At 40.3% G+C, this 27659-nt stretch overlaps 1 protein-coding gene across 1 annotated transcript in view; it reads left to right on the top strand.

The window, feature by feature from the left end:
* ANO2 (anoctamin 2, calcium activated chloride channel) overlaps positions 1 to 25030 on the top strand; it is a 163529-nt gene extending 138499 nt beyond the window's left edge. The window contains exons 12-16 of the mRNA XM_014545687.1: positions 11883 to 12017; positions 16604 to 16764; positions 21855 to 21937; positions 24639 to 24650; positions 24875 to 25030. Coding sequence (XP_014401173.1) covers positions 11883 to 12017; positions 16604 to 16764; positions 21855 to 21937; positions 24639 to 24650; positions 24875 to 25030 — 547 coding nt within the window. The remainder of the gene's footprint in view (positions 1 to 11882; positions 12018 to 16603; positions 16765 to 21854; positions 21938 to 24638; positions 24651 to 24874) is intronic.
* The last annotated feature ends 2629 nt before the right edge of the window (positions 25031 to 27659 follow it).

Genomic DNA, 27659 nt, shown 5'->3' on the forward strand with positions numbered 1-27659 from the left:
GCCATTATTTTTACCTATGACAATCCATTTCTGACACTCCGTATGCTAATTTACCAAGCTGGGCTTGTTGATAGAGACAAGGAAAGCAGAAATGCCACCTGTGATCACGGGCTTTCTGAATAGATTGCCAGCTGAACACCTGGGCTATCTTGCTTGGCACCTGCCTCATAGCTTCAGTCAAATAACACACATCCTCTCACACTGTGTATGATGAAGTATTTTAAAGTCACTTTTACACATTGTAACATTTTCCTAGACGGTTTCCTCTTTTAAAGATGTCCAGGAAAGGATGCCGTTGGCCTGCCCCCTTGCAACCTATTCCAATATCTCACGAAGTCATCAAGGTTTCCTTTTCTCCTTCCAAAATGGCCTCCAGGAACATCTTTATTCTTGTTTTCAGAGCCTCCTTCAAAATGTGCACAACCTGTACTGCCTGCCCCGCCTTGTACCTTTGATTTAAGGCTCCCAGTTCCTGAGGGTAGAGAGCGGGTTTGGCCATGGTTCACTGCTGGTGTGTTTACAAGGGAAGGATCATCCTGCAGCCACATAAATGGCTATTAACTTGTTCTCTGTGGTTGTTGCACTAACTGTTTTGTGCTCAGATAATTATTTCCAGCTATCACTTTGTTCACCTTTAGTCTCCACTAAAATAAAATAAAAATAAAAAAGGACTGAGCATTGAGAGGTAGGACCTGCTAACTGATTCTCTGTTTTCTTCTAGAAAGGCTTTTGGAGCCTAAGAAATCAGACATTGCTGTTCTGAGGTCAGGGTCTGGGCTAAATGACTCCTCTAAAATGAGGAGAAACTGGATTTATTTGCTTTTTATTTTTTATTTTAAAATAATTTCAAAATTATAGAAACATTTCAAAAATAATACAAAGAACTCCCTATCGTTGGCACTCTGATTTATCAATTGTTCATATTTTGCTACATTTGCTCTCATTCCCTCTTTCTATACATACGTATACATTATTAGTATGAAGTCATTTAAGAGAATGTGGTAGACATTATGCCTCTTTATCCCTAAAGACTGTGTATTTTCTAAAAACAGGGACTTTTTCTTACAGTGTAATTTTCAACACTAGGAAATTTAACATTGCTATTATGTCACTATGTATTCTACAATCCATATTGAAATTTCAATTGCTCCAATAATGTCCTATGTTATAATTTATAGTTGGTATATCTCTTTAGTCTCCTTTAATTTGTAATCTTCTCCTTGTCTTTTGTGGCACTGACACTTTTGAAAAGGGTCATATGTTGAAGGTCTCGCCCTTTGGGTTTGTCTCAGACTACCTAATGATGGGATTCAGATTATGTATTTTTAGTAGGAATCTGTGTTTGTTGTTGTTGTTTTTTACTCAAACAACCCCCTTCCTTGGGTGGGGTCCAAAAGTCACCTCATTAACATAATAAGGGACACCATTGCTGCTCTCCTTAGGAAATTCCCAGGGCTTTGGAAGCTGTGAGCCAGGAACTGTGGATGAAGACCAAGTATATCTGAGAAATATATTCTGGTCATCTGAATAACTATATATATTTCTTACAAATCATAGTATCTCACTGTCCTGTATTGTTCATAACGCTTTCATGTGGAACTGGTCTTGGTTCGAGATGATCATATTTCATTGATTCTTAGAGTCTACTGATTGTAAGATCCACATTTATATAATTAATACTTAAAAGAGGTGAATGTTTAAATAGATGAAATATGGTATAAGAGCATTGGTGGTTAAAATCCATCATCTATGCTCATTCATTCACTCAACATTTATTCAACATAAAATGATGTGTAGTTTGGTAGGCAAGGACAAAGAATCCCCTTCAGAACTTAGCTGAAATTCAAAAAAATAAAGGAAAAATTTTGGAATTGAATAAACTTGAGTTTGCTCACATTCCATTTCCTAGCTTTATGATCTTGGGAAATGCATATAACTTTTCTGTGTCTCAGTCTTCATCTATAAAGTGGGGTTAATAATACCGATATTTTAGTGCTGTTGTGGGGATTGGAATAATATTTGAAAATCATTCAGCTTAGTGTCTGGCTCATGATGCAGCCCTTATTAGAGTAGGCACTCAATAAATATTTGTAAATAGATTGATTTATAGGTATACGATTAATATGCATTGTGGTAAGAGTGAATTACAACTGGCCATTCCTTTTGATGTTGAAATTGCATTCCCTCCACTCTATTGGAAGCTGTTTTGTTCCATTTCCAGTAGAGATGGAGAACAGCTGGACACCAACCCTTTGATAAAGTCTGAGGACAGAAGTGGATTCACCCCTACACATTGGTCTTAAAACTTCAGGGAAATGATGTGTCACTTTACCCATGGAGGTGTCAGACCTTTGGGGGTCATTTCTTTCTAGTCTCTACTGGCAGACCACATGTTTGCTCCCACTAATTGCAGTTATTTTCCTGGCTGTCAGTGTTAATGATGGATGGGTGCCACTGCCATTTGGATTTGTTGACCAGAGATAATTATTTTCCTAACATGTTCTAAGCTTGCTTAAAACCATACTACGCATTTTAGTCCCTGGCTGTTCTTTAGTTTTTTTCCTTTTCATTTTGAAATCTGTATGTGTTTTTCTGGCATGAGGAGAGGAAGATGGGGGTGGGGAAGTACAATCAAATCCATATGTTTGTGATGCATTTACCCTGAAGTAATAAGAAAGCATTGTTGGGAAAGAGCCTTTGGATGACTTAGGAGATATTGTTATAAGTTGGACATTGGTCTCTTCATCTTCTCAGCCATGCTGCCACATGCCAGGTTCTGAGAGGATCAAGTTCACCTGGGGACACTGCTCCTTGCTCTCTTCTCTTACCTCTTTCTTGTTACTTTCATCCCTAAGGCCTTGTTTCCTTCTCTGCATACTCAACATGAAGTAAAAGACAAATGATTGAATCTTTACTTCTCTCTGGAGCCTCAATAATCATAGCTGATTATTGCTACCATGACCTCATACCTCATCTAGAGACCATTTCTTTTATCATCTGCAATCCTGATGATTCTTAGTTGGTGCCTTAAGTGAAAGCTAAGTGAACTCCTTAACTCTAAGGGCTTTTTTTATGTCCTCCAAGCTTGTGCCAGTTTTCACATCTGATTAGTTTTAGGCTCATTTCCTTTCTTTCTCCTCAATTATTTGTGTGTATATTTTAAGAGATATTTATCCTTCATGCATTTGCTGTCATATGTCTAGGGCTCTGAAAGAACTTTGGTTATGTTTGGATAGGGAATTCATGACCTTTTCCTAAGATCTGGAAACTGAATTCTTTGGGGCCTGCCATATTCAAGAGTATCTGTCCTCAAATTTTGGAGTGGTCCTCCAGATTATAGCATTGTTCTGTACTCAGGTAGCTCAGGATCTATGCTAGTGATCTGAAAGCATATAACCTTTGAATTAAGCCTCAAGTTCTGCTAGGATTCTACATTGGTATACCAATGAGAAGAAGGCACCGGGCATCTAAGCTCAAAGAAGTCCCTCTTTCTCTAGTCCTTAAGTTAAAAGATGCTGGGAGAAAGCTCGTGGGGAGACAAAGGCTACCCATATGTACATTATTCCAGGGGATCAGGAGCCTGGGCACAGAGACTGGTGCTGCCTCTGATGACTTTATTCCTAAGTGGCTTTCATGCAAATCACCTGAAGCTTTCTTGCCATTACCTGACTCACAGAGGTATCACTTCACATGTTCATCATTTATGCATTCAACAAGAATTCATCATGTGTTGGGAAAGGACAGAATTTTGTGTAATGCCCAGGGGGGGTGGGTGGGAAGAAAAAGATAATATAAACCCTTGAGATGCTTGCAGTAAGGCTGGGGAGATAAGATACAACCACTTAAATAATAAGAGAGTAGAAGTGAATGAGCTCAGGCAATGAAAGCAAAAGACAGCATCAGTCCCAGCATCCTCTGTCATAGCTGCTTGGCTTTGGGGCCAGTTGTTTAAACCTGTGACCTTCAGGGTGTGTGAAGATACCTATACACTATAAAGTATGGTGCAGATTTTCAGGGTCATTGGTTATAAAATCAAGCAGCAGTACAATGCAGAGGAACTAAGTTTTAGAATGTAACAGGTGAGTTATGAAGATATATGTCCATCAGTAGTATCCATTGCTGGTGAGGGGTCTGAGGGAGGAATCATTTGGTTGGAGAAATGGGATGGGCCTGAGGAAGACTTTTTGAGAGTCTCCCATGTGGCCTTGGCAAGCCTAAGAATCTTTACCCTTAATCAGGGTATGTGAGGATATAGTTTAGATGGCATTAGCTTTTCAAACAGCTATTATATCAAAGTGTTGAGCCCATGCTCTTTAGTTCCTTACTATCATTTACTGCTCACCACACCAAAGGCTGCAGCTAAGGTAGTGGACATTCTCAGAGGCAAAGGAGGTCCACCTTGGAGAAAGTAGAGGGAGAAACTATTCTGACTGAGGAAAAGATTTATGGTGCTCAGGCTAATGTGTAATAGTTGGAAAAAACAATTTGGAAGCTTTTCATTTTTATTCTTCTATAATTTTTAACATGACTCATGGGTACATAGCGATCTTCTGGGTCAAGATGAGACAATGGAGATTTTCCCCATTTTGTATTCTTTGTGCGTATGCGTGTGTTATATACAATTATTCCTATTCTCTTGTCCATTAGTCATATTCTAGTGGTAGAGGAAAGAGGTACAATTAGCAGTGGAAAGAAAGGATTTGGAATTGGCAAAACAGTGGGGCAGTGAAAGGGATCAAAGACTCTCAAGATAGAATTAGTTGGAAATTTAGTTATGTGGCAACTAAATGTGGACTTGGGCGTAAGTTAAACTTTGAGGCTTGTTTTCTTTATCTTCAAATTGAGGGAATACTTCCTAATTCATAGTGTAGGGGTTAAACTATTTATGTATGTAAAAAGCCATATAGGTGCTCAATAAATGTTCCTCTTCTTCCCTTCTTTAGTGGATGATAAGGGAGCAAATTTGGGAGAAGTTATCCAAAAAAGGTCAATGCTCCAGGACAGAACAAACAGGGTTATTTTAAGGTGAAAATTAACCTGGCATTTGAAAGAAAAACAACCAGAGTTGAGATTTCACATGTATGAACACTGAGGGAGGAACAGAGGCTGCAGAGCTCAGGATGGACATGGCCATGTCTCGGTGAAGAACAGATGTAGCTTGGGAGGCTAGGCTCTAACTCAGCTTTCTTAGTGGCTTTCTACCATGGCATCAAGTGTTCTTCAAAAATGTCAGCACTAACATTGTCCGTGAGCTTTTATAGTAAATGCTATGTTTTGTATCAAGGCATTTCTTCATCAAACTTTCACATAAAATGTAACTGGTACTTGGCATGATTGATACATGTCATAGTACTGGTCTTCCTTCCCCTTGAGAATATTGAAGAACACTGAAGAACAATTCTTTTGTCATATGGAGAAGGTTTATTTTTTTCTGTTGCTTGCACACATTATGGAACAGCAAAGTTAAAACAATTATTCAACCTCTTTTTATTCAAATCTCTGGTCTCTTTTCTTTTTTGGAAGAATGTGGAGTAAGGAAGCCACAGTAACTTGTGCTGGAATATTTTGTTTTAGAATTTTAAAAGCACTTTTCTTTTGCTGTCTCAGATGATATTTCTAACTCAGTGAGATGAAGGTCATTTTCAGTTAACAGTGGCACCTACTTGCTGGGGGACCTTGAAGCAGGGCCATTCTGTGACAGCTGTGCAGGATGTTTGCTGAACAGGGCACTTGGCCAAGTGGTCATAGGGGCTGAATTTACCCTGGGCTCTCAGCACGTCATGAACCCCGGAACTTCTTTTTCATCATACTAAAGGGGGCTTTGGTTTCTCCATATACCAAATAAGATTAATTTTAAAATATTTATGCAAGAAGGATTGCATATTTTTAAGTCTTTATCTCTTTTATTTTCTCAACTGGGTTGAGAATTAGCACACGCTGCTGTTGCTGATGGTGATGGTGATGATGATGGTGGTGGTGGTGATGATGATAGCTAGAATTTCTGCATATTTACTATATGCCAAGTGCTGTTTCAAGCAATTAACTATATAGTAACTCCTGCAACTATGTGCCAAGTTCTGTTTCAAGCAATTGATGATATATTAACTCATAAAACTCTTCTAACAATCTTTACAATGTATAGTCTTTATTTTTTCCATGTTAAATTTTGGTTTCTACTTGTGGCTCTGCCTAGTTATTGGTGGTGATTTTGGACAAATCTGGTAATGTCCTTCAGTCCCAGTTCCCTAACCTGTAAAATGACAGAATTGTAACAGATCAGAAACTTGTAAATCCTCCCATTCCCTTTTTTGACTTTTGAACTTTGTATTATTTAAAGAAGTAACACACTCAAGTAGGTAGTTAATGATGAAGGGAAATCCACAAGGGATGGGAACTCCCCAGGGATCAGCAACAGTGGGGAGTTGGTAGCACCTTTAGGCCAAAAGGGGCAAGAGTAGGTTGTGGTTATGGAACCAGAGAGAGCGGTGCTGAAGCTACCACACAGGGAAGCCTTTGACAGGAGCTGTGGCCCCCACTGCCAACCCAGGCCAGACCGTTGGAGGAATCAGTGCCCCTTGGTCTTTATTCCACCATCCTTCCATTTCCTGCTGATGCCTCCCCATTGGCCAGCCCAGCAGGCAGAGAGCCAGGTGGTCTGATTGACACAATCCACTGAAGTCACCCTGTTGGGGCATAGAGCTGGTGGCATTGGGTGGAGAAAGGGTCTGTAGCTCCACACAAGCCACCTTCATGGCAGCACAGGTTTAATTCCCCGAACTCCCTTAGGAATTGTTTTTAAGTCAATATTATGTAGAAAATGATGAAGAAATGATTCTAAAATATTTTAAATGGATATTGTACTATAAAATTCATTACATACAGTCTTTTATAATATTATTCATACATAAAGACAAGTTTATCCTTTCCATTTTTAACAGAGGTGGCACACACTGTTTATGTTATTATATTAAATTGTATAAGAAAATATGTTCCAGCAAATACATTTTTAAACAGCGGAATGTCATCTTTGATTTGGGTAATGATATATATAAAAACTTAGATTAAAATTTACCATCATATTATAGTTTCAAAATAGAAAAACACACACTTTTATGTTCTGAAATTTGGCATATTTGTAGTTTGAGTGAAAAATTTAGCTGGTTTATTAGCTAATATTTATCCTTCATTCCTAAATGACGACCTAAAGGTTTTAGGCTATATTTGCAAGTATTTTTCTGCCGATTATACATAGTAGTTGGGGACAATCTTTAACTCCCAATAACTAAGAAGCCAATTGGATATAACACCCCCTCTTTTAACATTGGTTTTTGGTAATGACATATCTTTATACATCCTATAATAAATTAATCAGTTGTATGCAGTTATAGATCTGTGTGAATATCATTGAGGCAAATTTATCTAATTCTTTCTTGCCATTTTTATGCTCTCATTGACATGCTATATTTCACCACTGATGTTCTTTATGTTTCCATCTTTATTTAAAGATTGGTTGTGAGTTAAAAAAAACACACACAAACCCAAAGAACACCAAACAATATTTAAGAATGAAAATGAAAACAATGTAAAATGGCCAAAACCACTGGGTGATAAATGATTGGGGGACTAGCCATGAGCATGTGTCTCTAATCACCATCTGATGTGTACTTGGAAGCTCTCATGCTGCTCATTAATAAACAGAAACTGTCTAAATAATCATTTTATGTATTGCTTATTTAACAAATAGAAATTGGAACACATGCCGTGACTGCCTTTTCTGATGTGAATGAGCTTCTGAGGGCTATAGGATTTTGTAAATCACTGAATGGAGAGTTTAGTTTTGGATGATCGATAGGGTTCTTTTCAGTTTTCTACTAAAATTGAAAACAATTCATAATACTTTGCAAACTGGGAGGCTGAAATCTGCATAATCATCTACTCTGTGACCGAAGAGACACATGTCATGGGTAAAGTATAGGCTTGAAATCAGGCAGCTCAGAATTGGAGTCTGGATTCTATCATGTTTGCTGTGTGACCTTACACAAGTTACTCAACTTCTCTGAGCTGTGCTCACCCTCTACATAGAAGAGAGACAGGCCTAGTAACCCCATGATGGGTGTTATTGTGAGGATTCAGCCATCCATTAAACAAATGCTTATTAAGTCACTGCTATGTCCCAGGCATATTCTAGGCACAATAGCGAATAGGAGAGAAGAAGTGTCTGCTCTCATGGAGCTCACATTCTAGCAGGAGAAATGGACAAAAACACCAACACATTTAGAAAACAATGCTAGGTAATGGTAAGTGTTATGAAAAAAAATGAAGCAAGGTGAGAGGTTAGGAGACGTTTGGGAGGGGGTGATTAAAGAAGGCCTTTCTGAGGAGGTGATGTTGGAGAAGAGACTGAGGAAGTGAGTGTGAGGCCGGAGGAAGGAGTGTTCCAGGCAGAGGGCACAGTCATAGCAAGGGCCCTGAGGTGAGAGCAGATGTGATGTGTACGAGGAACATAAGAGGCCAAGGAATTGGAGCAAAGCCCAAATGGGGGACAGCAGGAGAGAATGAAATTGGGGTTTTGACCAGTGCCCCAGGAATTTCCCTCTCCTCTGCCATCAGAAGGGTATACACACTTTTTCCTCAGCTGGATACCACCTTGTAAAGGGAATGGTGGTGGGGACAGCCTTCAGCTGGGGGAGACCATTCTGACAGGGAACTTGAGCCTTGAATTGACTATTTCATCCACGTTGGCCCCCATCTCCTGGTTTCACCCAGGAGAGCCTTTGCTGGCTTGCCTGGCTCTGTCTGTAGCTGGGAAATTCCAGGCTGTCTTTCAGAGAATCAACCACGGTGAACTTTAATTAAAGGCTCAGCACTTTCTCTTTGGGCACTTGCCCATAATGCTGCTAAGGGCACCCAAATCTGTTTGCCTTTAATCCATCCCCTGAAGGGCCAGGAAAGCCTGACAGCTTTTTGTGAGACCAGAAAGGAAGGTGATGTGGGCTTGGCAGGAGTTGAGAACAGAAGTTCCCTTCTCCAGCTGACAGGGCCGGCTCCCGTGGAACATGCCCTGCTGGCACGTCTGCTCCATGCTAATCATCTCTTGCTCAACTTCTGACCTGATCACTTGGGAATGGTGCAGACATCCTTCGGCCTCCATCACTGCCTTGGGCTGCCTGATCAAATGCCAACCTTGCATTTCAGGGCTGGCCTCTGTGCTCTGGAAGCCTTGTCTTTTGTTAGCCTGGTCTTTGTGCTTCATTCAGGTGAAAACTCCTCTTGAGGTCTGGTGACAGACTGGGCCTGAAAGATATGTATGTCTGACATGGATTAAATGCCGTCTGACTTGAAGACAAATGATCTCCAGGGAATCTGTTGGCCTGCAGATTATAGCACATGTGATATCGTTTTAAAACCACTTTAAAATAAAAGTATACTATACATACACAAAGGTGTACATACAATAAATGTACAGCTTGCTGAATTTTTGCAAAGTGAACACACCCATACAACAAGTACCCAGATCAAAGAAAAACATTTTTAGTACCCCAAAGGTCCCCTACTTACCCTACTAACTCCCTTCTAGTCACTGCCTTCCTAAGGCTAACTACTATCTGGACTTCTAGCACAGTTATTTTGTTTTTGAACTTCATATAGATAAATACAGTATATACATTCTGTAGCGTCTGGCTTACTTTTGTTCAGCATTATGTTTGTGATATTTGTCCATATTGTTGGGAATTCCTGTAATTTGTTCATTTTCATGGGCAAGTATGTCACAATATATATTTATCCATTCTGTTATTTATAGGCATTTGGGTAGTTTCTAGTTTGAGGCTATTATAAATAGTGCTGCTGTGAATATTCTTATGTATATCTTTTGATGCACATATATTCAGTCCTATTTGGCATATACTTAGGAGTAGAGTTGTTGGATCAGCTGTTAGTAGATACCACTAAGCAGTTTTTCCTAAGTGATTCAATATGTATACATCCCACCAGCACCATATGAGTGTCCTGGTTTCTCCACATTTGGCCAATACTTGGTATTTTCTTCTTTCTCATTTTGCCATATTCACAAATATGCAGAGGTATTGCATTGTGATTTTATTTGCATTTATCTGATGATCTGATGATTAAGGCAGTTGAGTACCTTTTTATATGTTTATCAGTCATTTGGGTTTCTTTTTTCAAACATAATTGGAGTCAATATAGTCAGAGAATGAGCTAGATTTGGATTTTGCCATTGCTAACATCACCTTCACTGGACCACAGATTTCAAATTTCTTCTTCCATGGGATGCTATTACCATATACTTTGTGTGGGCCCTGGAGGGCTGAGAATTTGTTCTCGTTGTTCCCGAAACCCTCAGCTTTCAGCAGCCCTTTACCACAGAGGGGTGTGCCTTCTGGCCCTCCCCCAGCAGCAGACTGCTGACCTTATTATTCAGTGCTTTAGGTTTTTTATCTGAATGGGAGGTGGTCCTGGGAGATGGGTGGGCTTTTATGGCTGTGTGGAACTAAAGGAGCTCTCCCCATTTTCCTACCTTGCCCATTATCCACCTCATGACCACTGGGTGGTGGTCGTTGGATAGGATCTTATGAATGAGTGCAAACTCATCTTGTGTCTGGAGCTCCGAGTTATTCTAACCTGTAGGCTAACATACACTCAGCCTTCCAGAAGTTAACATTTTTCTCTCTATTTCTTCTTACTCATGCTTATGAAGACGACTCCTCCCAGGCTCTGCCAAATGTGAAGCTGTTTATGTCTCACTTTTCCTTGGAGGGGCTTCTCTCTCTCTTTAAAATTTAGTTCACCTGGTTTCTTTCAGCTTCCACTTTCTGATGGATTAAAAAAAAGTTCTGATTTCACGGATTATGCACATTTCTCTTTTTGTTAGGGTGGATGCTACATTTTCTCTCAGTTGTCTGCATCCTAACTGAGAGCAGCCCCACTGGTAGTGGATCAAGAGACTGTTCACTGTTCTTCTCAATCTTCAAGCTTCCATCACAGAGTGGGCTGAGCTCCCATTTGCCTCCTGGATTTTATGTCAGAGTCTCTTGAGAAATAAAATACTCTGCTCCTCTGTGGATTATATTTTTCTCATCAAGTGTCCATAACCAATATTTATTTAAGGGAAAAACTCTTTTTAGAGGCTTAGTGTGATAATTTACTAACTTTATGAGCTGGGGATAAAAAAAAAAGATATGGGTTGGCAAATTTTCTTTTAAATGTATCATTTTTTAAAATGATAAGAGTAATTCATTAATAAGTAGAGAATTAAAAATACAGGAAGTTATAAAACCAAAGAAATAAAAAACCACCCATAATTTTATTAGCCAAATAAAATATTACTACTATTTAATCAAATTTATTCTAATCATTTTTCTGTGAATATGTTTATGTTAATATTTGTACATAAGTGTACATCCTCAAGTATATAATTTGTGTGTGTTGTTTACATAAGCTAGTTCCAAAAAGTGTTTTTCTGTGGGTTTCATGGCACTGATGAAATGATGATGTGTTATTCATGTTTGTTTGGTGAAGATGCTAAAATTTATGGAGTATTTTTTGTTTGTTGTTAGGGCTGAATTTCTTCTTGTAGATATTTCATATGATCAGCCAGGACAGGTGTGTATATGTTATTCCAATGAAATGTAATTCATTTCACAAAAGACCAGTTGCTGATTCCTTGTGCTGAGGTCCCCCTTTCCTCATGTAACTTCCATTCCTCTTTATTTATGCTGACCCATTGTCAGGTTTAGAACAAACAGAAATGAGGCAAGTATATGATGTTCTTTTTGGTTTGTTTGTTTGTTTTGCTAATCCTCACCGGAGAATGCATTTTCCATCTATGATGTTCTTAATATGTGTTATAACTTATTTTCCAGAAAGTATTTTGGAGAAAAAATTGGACTGTATTTTGCTTGGCTGGGATTATATACATCATTCCTCATCCCATCTTCTATAATTGGTGTGATTGTGTTTCTTTATGGATGTGCAACAATTGAAGAAGATATTCCCAGGTAAGACAATTTTAAAGAAAAAGGCTCAATTCCCATGTTAGTAGTTTGGAGTTTCATCTTAGTTTCAAGTACATTTCACACATCTCCTTCCAAAGTCCTCACCCTCTATCCTTCTTCTTCCCTTACTACACACACAACTTTTCTCCAGAGCCAGATCTGGGAGCTACAGATTCTGGGAATGGCTTCATAGCCATGCTGGGCGTGACCCACATTCTTTCCTACTAAAGCTCTTCTCCAGAGCCAGGTCTGATTTGGACAGGTGGATAAAGCCTGATGAAAAAATTGTGCCTGAGAAATGCTTTCCTTAACTTCATGATTCACTTTCCCCGCCCCCATATTTTCCCATAAGATCCAAGGCAGGAAGTATTGAGTGGTATTGGGTAGAGATCACATGTCTTTCGGTTAAACACTGTTGGAATAAAATGCTGTGAGACTGTAGAAGCAGGCAGCTCTGGAACTGAGGAAGGCTCAGCCTCTGGTTCAGGAGTTGGAAACTACAGGCAGTGACAGTTCTCATGGTGGGGCTCTTGGAGAACCAAGAAATGGCACAAAGTCTAGTCCTTATGAGGAAGAGAAAGCCTACAAAGAAAGTAAGCACTTAAAAATAGTGATTACTTTCTTTGCCCTCTGGCATCAGGGAAGAACCAATACTTACCAAATACCGACTTGTGCCAGGCATGGTGCTAGGTGGTTTTATGCACTAGTTTCTTTGATGCTGTAGAAATCAACATTGTAAACTCTGTATAAGGTAGTTATTATTTTGACCTAACAGAGTTGGAGAAATTGACAATAAATGAGGTCATATAACTTGTTCAACTTCAACAACTACTAATTGTCAGGGTTGAGATTTGGCCTTCTGCTGCTCCAAAGTTTTGCTTTTTCCAATAAGCTGTGAAGTCTTCCAGAGAGCTCATATTCTCCCTGCCAGCCAAGAACTTCAACTGGCCTTGTCTGATGCATTCTCAGAAAACACAGATTCCATGCTTCTCTTGCTCAGTTGTGATCCCTAGAGAGCTGAACTCCAGGTTGATCAAAACTAGAAATCTCTATACAGTGCTTAAAGAACCAATGCCAGTATAATGGGTGGGGCATCAGTATGCTGGTTTACATCAGGACTTAGAACTTGTGCCCATATGGGAATACATATGACAGTGACCATTGCAGCTGGAATTGACTATCATCTGTACATGCTGCAAAGACACATATCTATGCACATGCACACACTCATATATGTACAGATGTGTAGGCATGTGAAATGTGATTATTATAATTGTAGATGTATCATATTGCCTATCAGAGTGTACGATGTTTTAAAAACCATGGGTAGCATCCCATTCGTGAGTTATGGAAGCAATTTAATGGTTATCTTTTAAGTGAACTAGAATAAGATAAGATAGAGTAGAATGATATATAATATTAGTATTCATCACAAAAGAAGGTATAAGTATTGTTCCATGAGACTTTATTTAGATATATGAGTATGTTTATAAGGTATGTACATTTTTTTCCCTACTGGAATATGATGTAAAATACTTTCAAACTGTAGGTCATAGTCAAAAAGTTTGAGATTGACTCTTAAAAATTGAAATTTTGATTGTCAATTTTTCAGATTCATGATAGGACATGACAAACCAAGAAGGTATAAATGATAGAAAAAATTAATCATATTGTGAAGATTTTTTTAAAGAACCGTTCTTAAATCAGAATTGTATACCCACCAAAAGTCCAAGCTCTGTGGGCCTGATGGAAATTCACAAAATATCACTCCTATCAACAAAGGAATGGCCTCCAAACCCCAATACTAAATCTAAATAAATTCACATTTTTTTCAGACTTTGTGTCTACCAGCCACTCCTAAGCATAATTAAAAACTTGCACTATTCCTGAGGTTATTTCAGAGGTTTCTAATTTTGGCATTAAGCTGGGAACTTACTACCTATGTATCATTTTTAAAAATCTTTTTATTTTGAACACATTGTAGATTCAGGAAGTTGCCAAGATAGTACTGAGCGGTGCAATGTACCCTTTGCCCGATTTCCCCTGATGATTATGTCTTGTATAACTACAGTACAAAATCAAAACCAGAAAATTTACATTACGTGGAACTTTAAATGGTACCTTTTATTGCCAATAACTTTGATATGTGAGATACAAGTATCATTTGTAAGTAATAATTCCATATGTGCATGATACATCTATAGAACTTTCCTCTGCTCACCAATGGATTGGTCCCATTTGTTAGGCATTTGCTTACATGGGTAGGAAAGACTGGAGCATTTTTAAAAAGCAGATTAATCTAAACCATATTGAAAAAAAAAATGGTTACTTTAGGTCTGAACCTTAATAACAGATGTTCTGTCTGAATAATTGCCTCATTGCACCTCCTCTCTTTCTGCTAGCACAGTCCTGTACCACCTAACCTGTAAGCCATGAGTCACTCATTGAGAACACCACTCAGGCTGGGTTTTTATCAACCTATGCTTTCTAGAGAAAATGATAGATTGAAGAAATACACTATTAGATTTATAGCCACAGTTACTTATTACTAGGAATCTGTAGATTATGCAGCCAGTGAATAATCTAGACATGATTCCAATTCTAGGTGAGTTTCTCTCATCTTTCAGCTTTTTTAGAGAATTCAGTCATTCGAATGTCCTCCTGAGGTAGAATTTCTTCAGAATTCTGTTCAAATTGCTTTCATCCAAAAACAAAAACCAAAAGCAACCATCAATACCTACAAAACATCTGACTTTCAATTTAAATGATATGGGGAGTATCTGTGCTACACTGGCTACAATTTTGTACAAATGATTGATACTTGACTGTACTCTAATTTTAAAACCAGTAATTTACATAGCACTTAAGTTTCAAAATTCTTTGCACCAAGTTGGTTGCTAATACTTTTTCATTCCTGACTTTTTAGCCCCGACTAGATTTGATTAAGATTAGGCTGACTAGGGTTATCCCTCCCCCGCAACCTATGTGTAAAAATCCCCTGAAGAACAAAGTCTCTACTCAGATGTTCCCAGACACAGCTTCAAAGCACAGCGCTTTACTAGAATTTATACAGACCAACAATTTTCTGTGTGAATTTGTTTTCCAAGAGGGTCCTCTCCTCTCTGAAAACAGCAACTCCTTCTCAACTACGCAGCGAACACTTATCTGACCCAGAAGACTTGAAATAAACCAGGCTCTCCAGTGAACAATAAGAATGTGCCCAGGTGAAGCTAGCACAGCTGAACTTATTAACGAGATGTTACTCTTTAATGTTGTCGATGTGAATGAGTCACTGCTATTGACACTTGCCAATGGAGAGCTTAGCAGCAAGTCAGTGGAGGAACCAGGGTTTATCCTCGGAGACCTAGAGTTTCCATTCTCTCACACAAGGGCCTTTCCCTGCTGTGGACTTGATAGCTTATTAAAAACGAGCTTGAAAGCTGGCATTTGACAGACAGTGACAGCCCTCAGTTAAACCCTTCAACTTCTTAATAAAGGAAAAGTAGATCCAGGCATCCCTTGACTTCTGGGTTAAATCTAAGCACTTGTTTAGCACACAGGGTACCAGCTTATTCACCCTGGCAGTGGCCTCCCACTTGCCAGCCATGCTCTGCAGCTCCCTCTGCTGCCTCTTTCTGGAGAAAACATAGCTGCGGTTTCCAGTGTAGGATCCCCTACCACCTCAATGCTTCATTTTCATGAAATCTTGAGTTCTCCACCATTTTCCTCCCAACCAAAAGCCCAACCCTCTACCCATCCCCAGGAGGACTATTACACACCAGAATGATAAGTTCATTACTTTTCCTGCCAATATATGGTGTGGAGAGATATTAGGAGGCCAGTTAGGGCTGGTAGTTCCTTGGTTCTTATTTATAAGCACTCATAGTAGCCTAAGTTTATTGGATTCAGCTAATCACCTAATGAAGGAATGGAATTTCAAATGTATTCATCAGTCCATTAAATAGAAATGTACTGAGAATCGGTTAGAATATAGGCGATGGTTATTTGACTCATGCTTCTCTCTTGAAGATCATAGAATCTAGACTTTGGAAAAATTTACCTCATTCTTTCATTTCCCCTAATCCCATTTCATGGTCATGATAATTTTTATTAGGTTGAGGTTATTAATCCCCATTCTACAAATGCGGATGTACTAAGAAAAAGGCTTCCAATCCAGATCTGAAGACAGTCTATGCTTGAATGATGATGAAATCTAACTTCAGGCGGGTGATTTATTCACAGTTGTTGGTGCTTTCCATCAACCTCATACACTCCACACATTTTGAAGGGGGTTTTATAAGCCATCTTTCAGTGTACATCTTTGACAGATGATCACTAACTTTCTGTTGGGGCATTTCTAATGGTGGGGGCTCCATATCTCAAAAGGTGGCCCATTTATTTTTTTGGACAAAACATAAGAACAACACTCTCAAAGTGCAAAATCCAATCCCACCTTCTTTAACACACCTCGTGTATGTCGTTGATAAGATCAGCCATGGATTCAGAAGTGGGAGATGTCCTGGGGGTGATTTGTTTGGGGTGGATCCTGTGTGAGCTCCATCTGACCCAGTAGCCTCTGTCTACTGCAGCAAAGAGATGTGTGACCAGCAGAATGCCTTCACCATGTGTCCCCTGTGTGACAAGTCCTGTGATTACTGGAACCTCAGCTCAGCCTGTGGTACAGCGCGGGCCAGCCACCTGTTTGACAATCCTGCCACTGTCTTCTTCTCCATCTTCATGGCTCTGTGGGGTAAGTGGTTATCATGAGGCTCGCTTATATGAGTGGTACCTTGAAATGGGTACAGTGACTATGCTCTAATGGCCATATCCTTCAGTTTACTTCTTTTAGCATTTAGTCCTTGTATCTCAAGAAGTATTTTAGGGATAATAGGTTTACTTCTTTTACTCATAAATGTAAATAGAACTAAGGATATTATCATGGATATATATATATATGTTTTTTTAAATACAGTAATATTAACCTTGTGTTAGTCACATGTATGATTTATTCAGAATTTGAACCAGTGAATATTTTGAAAACCCCTAGCACAGCCATAATGCACCTCTAGGAACATCTAAGACATATGAAGTCATAGCTATCACCCAAAATAGAGTGGTGGGATCATGGCCATGGTCACAGAGTTAGTTGGTTGTAAAGGGCCTAAACCTGGTCTCCTGACTCCAGGTTCAGTGTAATTTCTAGGATACCATGAGTATAGACTGTAGAGATTTTACTTAATACCACAGTGGTGTTTTCAATATTCCACTTTGTGAAGGGATTTGTGAAGGAAAGAACAAAGAGTTCCTTCATTGTCTTTCTCCTCCTTTCTGCCCCTCCCATCCCAGAGTATCAGGGTAATAAACTTTCTCTAAGCCATAGCCATCTGACAACACACACACACACACACACACACACACACACACACACATTCACCATAGCTAAGATCTGGAAACAGCCTAAGTGCCCATCAGTAGATGAATGGATTAGAAAACTGTGGTACATCTACACGATATATATGTTTTTTTAAATACAGTAATATTAACCTTGTATTAGTCACATGTATGATTTATTCAGAATTTGAACCAGTGAATATTTTGAAAACCCCTAGCACAGCCATAATGCACCTCTAGGAACATCTAAGACATATAAAGTCATAGCTATCACCCAAAATAGAGTGGTGGGATCATGGCCATGGTCACAGAGTTAGTTGGTTGTAAAGGGCCTAAACCTGGTCTCCTGACTCCAGGTTCAGTGTAATTTCTAGGATACCATGAGTATAGACTGTAGAGATTTTACTTAATACCACAGTGGTGTTTTCAATATTCCACTTTGTGAAGGGATTTGTGAAGGAAAGAACAAAGAGTTCCTTCATTGTCTTTCTCCTCCTTTCTGCCCCTCCCATCCCAGAGTATCAGGGTAATAAACTTTCTCTAAGCCATAGCCATCTGACAACACACACACACACACACACACACACACACACACACACAGACACTTGTATTTTTACAAACTGGGATAACTTGGAATAACAACCTTGTGGTAATTGAGCATTTCCAAGAAGGCACACCCACATGTATTAAAAAAAGAGACTAAGTTGACATGTTTCAGCCCATCTTGAGTAGCCACCTGCTTTTTACTCATCATGGATGTACAAGCCCTTAGCTTTCCCACTGGATCACAGACCAGCAGGGCCATGCGACTTCTACAGAGGCTGTTTGATTTATCACTGACTCTATGGGACCTGGAGGACCTACCAGGATGGGACCATGAGTCACACCTCTGAAAGTGTGAGGAGGAGACAGAGAGAAGTCTGTTCTCAGCAGTGGTGGGAACAACTGTCTTCCATTCCCTGTAGGGACCTCTACTTGGGTGGAGATAGAATCAGACTAGAAAGATTTCCATATTCGTAGGCCATCAAGGACAATTTCCAGGGCCATTCTACTTTCAGGGAGAACAGTGGTCAGTTCATGAGAATGAGGCAGGAGGAAATGGCACTTGTGACCATAAAGCTCTGAAAATGTTCACAGGAATGGTCAGTAAAACAGACTGAAGTTGAAGTTTGTTACCTGGGAAGTCAGGCAGTTCTGTCTCCTCATCCAGCAAGGGCATCTTGTAATTACTCAGAAATCCACTTGAACTGACTTGGAACTCAGAATATGCATTCATATTTTGATATATTGCAATCCTAATGCCATTAAGTTGTCTTGCAGATATTACGATGATCAAATAGATGTAGCTTAGTAACACTGGGTCCATGATCCTTAAGAACTTTGATGAGCTGCTTAATTCCTTGTTGTAGAGGAACTTGGTTTTCATTTTTACTTGCCCACTTTCAAGCCCCAACAACTGCCTCTTCTCTCTCAATAGCTGTAATGAACAAATACCCCCCACCCCTCCGGAGAGCCTAATAATTTACTACCTCATCCCTGGCTCCTCTCTCTTCCTCTCAGATAGCAGTGTAGGGAAAGCAAAAAGGGTGAGATTGTGTTAGAGCTTCCTGGCAAAAGGTAGAGTTTGGTTTTATTTTTTTAACAGCCTTGCTATGTTTTATGTGATTGTATATTTGGTAACAGCAGCCAAGAGCCCCTGGGCATGATTACCTACATGTTACAATTAAAAATCATAGTAATGCCTCTTGTTACCATGATTATTATGATCAGTGGTGCTTTGCTGGGTGGGCCTGGGCCAGGGCCCAGGCCTGCCAAGAATAAGGCTGGGAAGAAAAAGTGGTTCTCCACAGGAAGAGACTCAGACTATTGTGGAAAGGGAGAGGGGATTGCTGAGACAGAGGATTCATAGAAGGTACTAGACAGGGAGACCTGGGTCTGTTGGAGTCTTTGGGCCTAGCCCCTCTGCTGTTCTGGCCTCAAACTCCGGGAACTTTGGAAAAAGAGTGAAGCCCTATTGAAAAGAAAAGGGACAGGGCTTATAAACTCTTTTTGTGACTTAGGGGACTGCCTAATGTGTGGCTCCCATAGCCATCCAATGTGAATCTAGCGTTGTGTCAGTGAAGTCAATACCCAAGGTCCAATGTAACCTGGGGCACAATACTTAACCCTTGAGCATCATTGTCCTCATCTGTAAAATGGGTGAAGTAATACCTGTCCCATAATTTTCTGTGACTAGTGAGTGAGATGTGTGTACAAAGCACTTAGCACAGTGCCTGGCACATAATATGTACCAGGAACTGTGAGCAGCTCTTCATCGGTGTTTGGCCCTCCCTTGTCCTCATGGCTCCTCTTTCAATGACTCTTTTGTTTCTCTTGCCCGTTCCCCCTGTCTGACTTCTGTCCTTCATGGACCTTGCAGAACTCTCCTCAGACACTGAGAAGAGTATAGGAAAAGGAGTGACATCCTCCTTGGTCTCATTGCATCCCCCAGGGTGATGCCAGTGTTGGGAGGTCAGGATGCACTTACATGAAACATCCGCTAGTCCTAGGAGAAAACATATAGATCAGTGCACTGTCATATTGTACCAAGTAAAGCAAATGAAGCTTTAAGTAATGGTATATTTAACCAGTCCATGGTGTTTGTTATGCTCACTTCTGTGCTGTGTCCAAGGAAAACAGGTATCTTGGAGCCAAGAAAGAGTTTACAGATCTGTTACTACACTATAGACCTGAATGGCAGCCAACAGTCCAGCACAACATGCAGTGAAGGGCACCCAGATTCTTATCATGTGTAGAGGTGTATGGGTGGCTTCAAGGAGGGCCATATTCCTTCCCTTTCCAGGGCAGCAGACCTTAAGGGCAGTAGGAGTGTGGAGGAGAGGGTGCCCTTGAGCTTGATCTTATGAAAGAAGTGGGACTTGAGCTGGTCAGGAAAGGATGAGGGTAGACATTGGTGGGTAGCACAGGAGATGGGGACAATTTGCACAAGTTAGGAATGAAGAGGACAGGGAGGAGATGGTGTCAGCAGCAATGCAGGTATAAGGTGTACGTTGACAAATGGTGGGAATTGATTTAGGTCATTCTGGCCAGATATACAGGGTTCCAGTATCCAGAGAGAACTTAGGCCATAAATAGCCACTGAAAGTTTCAGCAGGGGTGAGGAATGGGGGGATATCGGCATCCTTCCTCTCTCCACATCTTCTTTACTGCCTGAATGCTATTGTTCTTCAAGACTCAGCTCAGATGGCTTCTCTGGCAGCTAGTACTCCCTCTCCTGAATGCCCACAGCATTTTATCTGTATCCTTCTTAAGGACTAGTCACTGTATGCCTTATATTGTAGTTATTTATAACCTCCCCACATAGACTCTAAACATCCTGAGAGCAAAATCTACACCAGAGTCATCTCATCTCCTTCATGATGCCCAGAACAGTGTTTTGTGCTGCAGATACCTTAGCTGGGCCTACTTCTTTTTTCAGGATTAAAAATTCATTCAAGTTCTCTCAAATAACAAGAGATTTATTTAATAAGGCAAGAAGCAAGTTCATGGATGCAGGAAATATAGCCAGGTCATTGGGGAACTGGAGCTGGAGTTGCTATCAGAAACCACAGCCCTTTCTCCTTCTTTCAGGTGCTGCTTGGTTTATGCCATCTCGGCTTCTCTTTGTGTTTCTTGGTTTCAGTTTTCAAAAGTGGGAATCTGGTCCATTGGCAGGCTCTAGATCAGAAGCTCAATCCTGGTATTATAGACCATGGCTGTGGAGTAGAGGGTGTTGGTCTTTCTGGAGCATACTGGGCTGGCCCTTCAAGGGGGCTGTGGTCGGAGCAGGCAGACTGACTGATGTGTATATGTGGTAGGCATTCAACAAATATTGGCTAAGAAATGGATGAATGAATGAGTGTCACTTAAGGGAGATTAGTCTATCAGCTGCATGCAAGATGGGTTGAGACTCTGGAGTTAGGTAGAACTATTAGGAGACTCTTACATAATCTCAGAATTGTGAGTATTAAGGCCCACAGAAGGGAAGTGGTGCAGGGGACAAAAAAAATGGAGAAAAGAAAGTGAGAGTGTTGAGGAAGATATAGGAAGAAAGAATGTATTCATAGACACAATGAAGTTTGTCAGAAAATGACTACAAACTCTTTCATTCTTATTTTCTTTATTCTGCCATCCTTCCTCACTTCTTGAGATCAATGTTTACCCTCTTCTTATAACCTAGAAGTGGGGAAAAATGTGTGTGTGTGTGTGTGTGTGTGTGTGTATCTACTCGGCTGTATGTGCAATATTTAGAGCATTTCAAGATAGAAGTAGGAGGAAGGAAATAAAAGATTTAAAGAAAGCTCCTAAATTTGAATTTTATAAGTTTATTTTTCACCACCATTGGTGAATCCAACGAGTACTCAAAAATCCATTCTTCAAAATTGACAGATTTTTTTCTTTCCTTTTAAGCTACCATGTTTCTCGAAAACTGGAAGCGATTGCAGATGCGATTGGGCTACTTCTGGGACCTGACTGGTATAGAAGAGGAAGAAGTGAGTTCTTTTGCATGCTTCTCTGGGTCCTTGCTTTGCTTTGATGCTATAAATAGACCATTTTGAATGAGATGACCACTTACGTGCACTGTCATATCAGCCAGTCACTGGCCAGGTCTCACTGTGGCAGCTCTTCTAGCTTGACTTTATGGGCTAAGCCATGATTGATATGCACTGAGACTAAAAATTTCAATTCCCTCTCTACTCTTGAGCTGTAAGACATTGGTCCTGGTAGGTAGCCTGATATCCCAGTGTTCCTCTCTGGAAAAGAGATGGCACAAGAGGCAGGCCTTGTGGTAACCTTGAGATGTCATTCAATATACTTCTACATCTCATATCATTGGTTCTAGTGAGCATAAATCAAGAAAATAGGAACTGCTTCCAGAGCAGGAAATATCAGAATGCCTCTCTAAGCCTTCTGAGGGTCAAGGGAGAGGCATGGGTGCTGGATGCTGGTTGTCTTTGATGCCCACGGAAGAAGAAAACCCCTAGACCTTTACAACGTAAGTCAGTACACCATGTGAACTGAAGCATGAGCTAAGGATAGGTTCTTACAGGGTTGGGCAAAAATGGTTTTACAGTTGTGAGTATATGAATCAGAGTTTATTCTTGTATTATTATTATTTACTAATTATTGCATTATATTCCATACAAATAACTGTAAACCTACCCTTGCTTCATCCTGTAATTAAAGGATGGAAACAAATGAGCCTTTCCTCCAGGCTCTTTTGAGAACTAGGGGCCCAGTCTTGATGTTGGTGAGTTGATAAGGAACAGTGTGACATGGTTGCTCACAGTTATCTATTCCCACATTGACTGAAGAGCAAATGTGAATATCAGATAGGTTCTCCCCATATTGTGGACACTTCTGGATGCAGTGCTGGGGACAGTGGCTAGAAGGACCAGAGGCACTTCCAAGTGCCTAAGTACCCACTTGCTAAAGATATCATAAGCAATATGGCAGCTACATGGAGAGTAGGCCTTTTCCACACTCTCCTACAGTAACTGATGGGCCTTGCCTTGGGCACAGGACCTCTGACTTTGTGGCCCTGATCTTTTATGTCCAAGCAAGTGAAATCTCCAATATAGTCTTGTTCTGGAGCCTATGTGGCTCTCCATGTCTGTGGTGTGGTTTCTTCTTCCTTGCTCTAATTAGTCAGCTTGCATTTGAGCATATGGGCATGGTAATGTATTGAGTACATATGCTCATTCTATCTATACAGTCCTTTGTATTAAGCATATGCCCTGGGACTAACAGCATCATAGATTCTATGACAAATGAGAAAATATATATATGGGTTCTGCCTTCAGAGAGGATAGAGTGTTCATATGAGGCCACACACACTAAGATGTCCTAGGAGCACCTAGGGCCTGACTGAAAGAAGTTAATTGGACAAGAGAGGCTCACTGAGCTGAAGATTGCCCCACTTTTGAGCAAAAGTCTCTTGAGTCTGGCGGGTCTCCCTTCAACAAGTACAAACAGGACCCAAAGAAGTCTTTCAACAAGTCTTTATGGTGTCCAGCTGGTTCCACAAGGAGGCCTCTTAGGCAGAAGTTGCACTGATCCATGCCCTAACCCCGTGGTCGGCAAACCGCGGCTTGTGAGCCGCATGCGGCTCACAAGCCGCGGTTTGCCGACCACTGGGATAGAGCATTGGCCTGCGGACTGAAAGGTCCCAGGTTTGATTCCAGTCAAGGACATACACCTTGGTTGTGGGCACATCGATCAGAGGCAACTGATCGATGTTTCTCTCTCATCAATGTTTCTAACTCTCTATTCCTCTCCCTTCCTCTCTGTAAAAAATCAATAAAATATATATTTTAAAAAAAAGAAGTTGCACTGATCCAGGAGGTGACTCTTGGGTTTGGTTGTTCCTCAGAGATTAGTTGATGATGGTGAGCCATAAAAACACTTACATAGCATCATCTCCTGTTGTATTGGTTATGTTTATTAGTCACACGCATGCCTTCTCCTCTCCAACATCATGGCACATCTTGGAAAAGCCAAAGACAGGCCAGGAGCCTAGCTTGTTGGCTTCTGGAATCTCTGATGGAGTTATAATCCCTGCCTAGGAGTTATTTTTAAATGATACAGGAACATGAAGTCCTCACACCTGTAGTTATTTGTCCTTGGATGCTTCGGGGAAGACCTGCCAATGAGTCCAGGTGTGCACAGTTAAATTCTTTTTGAAGTCAGTCATGTGTCTTCCTGCTCCAGCATCTGACTTGATTTGACCATGGTCTTCTTGATTAGTTAGGTGTGCTTTCCCATGCCTGGTGACTCACCATTCGTATTTGTATTGCTGAATGGCTCAGTGATGTCTCTTGAGCACTGGTGTACTTGCCAATGAGTTAATCACTTAGGCTGTACAGGAAACAGGCCCAGGCAAGTGAGTTTTAAGATTCCCCATGGCCACCTTTAACTTTGATTTTTATTAGTCGCCATTTTAGCTTATAGAATAATGGAGCAGGGAGGAAGTTTTGTCGTTGCCCTAACTCCCAGCTGTGGGGCACATCTGTTTCTCCAGCTGGGATCTGGCTCATTGAAACAAAGTTTGAGGTATGCAGATAGTTGGTGGGATGAACAGATGCATCCCTCTGGCTTTGGTCAAACTGCTATGCAAAGCATGTGGCTTCTCTTTGTATCAGCTGACAAGTTAACATTTCCTCTCTCCTTTCTCAACACTGGTGCCATCCTCAGGAACGTGCCCAGGTTTGGTTATTTTCAGTGTGGTAACTGTTGTGTGTCCCCTTTCTCTCCCACATTGTGTTCCTGGTCTAGACTCCTCGTGATTATATGTGGTGTGGCAGCTTATGTCCAATAGAATCTGATCCTAAGTCCTGACTTTACTGTACTTGTGGTATCTGGTTATAACCCACAGGCCAAGATTGCTATTCTGCCTGTTTACTAACTACTCTTTGACTCTTGGGTTTTAGGAACACTCCCGGCCTGAGTATGAAACCAAAGTTCGAGAAAAATTGCTAAAGAAGAGTGACCAGACTGTTGTCCAGAAATTGGGGACCAACATGAGTGAGAGCGGGGATGAGGTAAGATGCTGGTGCTTTTTGCTCACTGTCCTCTTTATTTCTTAAGATCCTGTTGTCATTTCATTGGGAACTCCTTCATGGACAGAGATGGCTGTGAGAAGGGGTTGACAGAGGCGAGACAGGATGGAATAAGAGCATGACATCTCTGATTGTCCTGCATTCAGAGCTCATGGGTAGCAGGCTTTTGCCATGACTTGATTTGTCTCTCTTTCCTGGATAGTATCTGGACAATATTAGAGAGCATGTTGGAGAAGAAAGAAAATGTTGTCAGGCCTGGTTCCTCTGGACTCCATCACCTAAATATATAATAATAATCACCACCACCACCATACCAACCAGCAATGACAGCTAACCTTTATAGAATGCTTGCTTGCGCTAGGCAAGGCACTGTACTAAGCGCCTTATATTATTTTATTCTCACAATAAATTTATGAGGCTGGCACTATTGTATGTAAATGAAAACTAATGGAAAAAATTAAGTCCACAGATTAAGTCATTTGCCAAAGGTCACCTGGCAAGTAAATGAGGGGATCTGGGATTTCAACCCAGATCTATTGCCAACAGTATGTACATCTAACACTTTACATACTGTCTTTAAGTGCAATGAGGAAGTCACAGGATAAAGCAAGAAATGGCTCTTAGGGCCAACAGAGGAAAATTCATGCCTGCATTTGCTTGAGCTACTCATATATAATAATGTTCCTTATATTTCATCTTACCTGGGTAGGCCTCCAAAAGTAGGAATGTAATGGTGACCATCACTTCTGAGTTGTATTTCTGAGTTTTATAGTGGCATTCAGACATTGAAACAGAACTTTAGAATTTGTGCTGTGATCTGTAAATACTCCTGGTGTGTGTGAGGTAGGGGTACAATGCGGGGGCTCCACTTTGGCAGTGCCTGTCTCCTCTGAGTGCCACCCTTCTTTGAAACCAAGTGTGTGTGTGTGTGTGTGTGTGTGTGTGTGTGTGTGTGTGTGTGTGTGTGTTTATGTCTTTTCTAATCTGGTTCCTGAAAAAAAATCGACAAGATTGAAAATCTGTTGTTTTGTGCATATCTTTTCTCCATCTTGGATTTGAATTCAATTTGTATTTAATTTGACATTCTTTAAGTTGAAACTATTCATGTTAACATGCAAATTTATTCAAGCATCAAAACAGAAGAATGTGTTGTTTTTGAGCCCAGAACACTAGCTTTTTAAATTTTATTTTAAAGAAAATAGGACTTTGAACAGAAAGAGGGTGGCCCTTTGAGATATTTTTTTTCCTTGACAGCAAGTTAAGTCCAGGACCACCAGTTATTCAGGGAAATAATGAATTCATTCTTAAGAAAGAGTAATTATCACCACCCCCTCATCCGAAAGCAAGCATTCTGTGTCCTGTCAGCTTCGGCAACTCCACGCAAACTACTTTCTCCACCCCAGAGCAATATACAATGGATAATTTTATGGAAATCACATGTAACTTTTATTGACCACTGACTCATTTAATTTTAATTCCATAGACGGGAATGCCAAGGAGCTGGGATAGCGTACATTGAGGCTGTGGTTCTAATACAAACATTGCTTGGATATATATGCCTGATAGGTCAAGTAACTCTCAGGAACCATGAATAATTGAAAAACATCTGAATGCATTATGAATGATACATATGTTTATGTTTTAGCATTCAACATCTATTTTCATTACACTGTTGAGAATGCAAAGCTCAAAGCATCTAATGCTTTATAGACACCAGGACAGGGTGGAGGTGGGGATGACTTTCCCAAATGAGCAGTGTAAGATTAAAATGGGCTGGAATTTGATTGTTAGCATCCTTCTATATTCCCCCAGTTCTGTTAATAGTGTAAATGTTTCTGTTTTTGTTGTAAATCTAGCCAAAGATGGGAGATGAGGGAGGGAGGAACACATTGTGCGGCCTGATGGGAGGGATACTGCTCTTGCCTACGGGAAGAATTGTGGTCAATATTCACTACATGACATGGCCCTGGGGGCACCATCATGTGTGTGATATTTAGGAAAGGTACCTTCCTCTGGGGAATAGAGAGAGACTAAGAATCAAAGTCTAGCAGGCAAACTTCGATGGGCTTCTTTCATCCCAGAGGATTACCTTGGCTCTGCCTTCATTGTAATCCTCAGGCTGCATATTCCCACCTCTTATTACTTTCTTTCCTTTTGAATGATAAAATCTACCATTTATTGAGGTCCAGAGTGGACTAGGAACTTGCTGAAGATCACATAGCTAGTTGTGGGGGAGCTGGTAATCAAAATCAGCTCTGCTTGATCTCCAAGGCCCATTGCTTTTTTAATTTTATTTTAAAAATATCAAATTCATTTTTTTAAAAACAACTTTATTGAGATTTAATTCTCAGAGCATAAAATTCACCCATTTAAAGTATACAATTCATGGTTTTTTGTACATTCACAGATTTGTGCAGTCATTGCCACAGTTTAAGTTTAAAATATTTTTATCTTTCCCCAAAGAAACCCTAGATCCAATAGTTACCAAGCCCTGGGAAGCAACTACTCTATTTTCTGCTTCTATAGATTTGCCTATTCTGGACTTTCATATTATAAATGGAACCATGCAAAATGTAGTATTTAGCTTCTTTCACTTAGCAAAATGTGTTCATGATTCATCCATGTTGTAGCTATATCAGTACTTCTTTTTTTTTAT

This window comes from Myotis brandtii, unplaced genomic scaffold (genome assembly GCF_000412655.1).
Source record: "Myotis brandtii unplaced genomic scaffold, ASM41265v1 scaffold417, whole genome shotgun sequence".
Taxonomy (NCBI): Eukaryota; Metazoa; Chordata; class Mammalia; order Chiroptera; family Vespertilionidae; genus Myotis; species Myotis brandtii.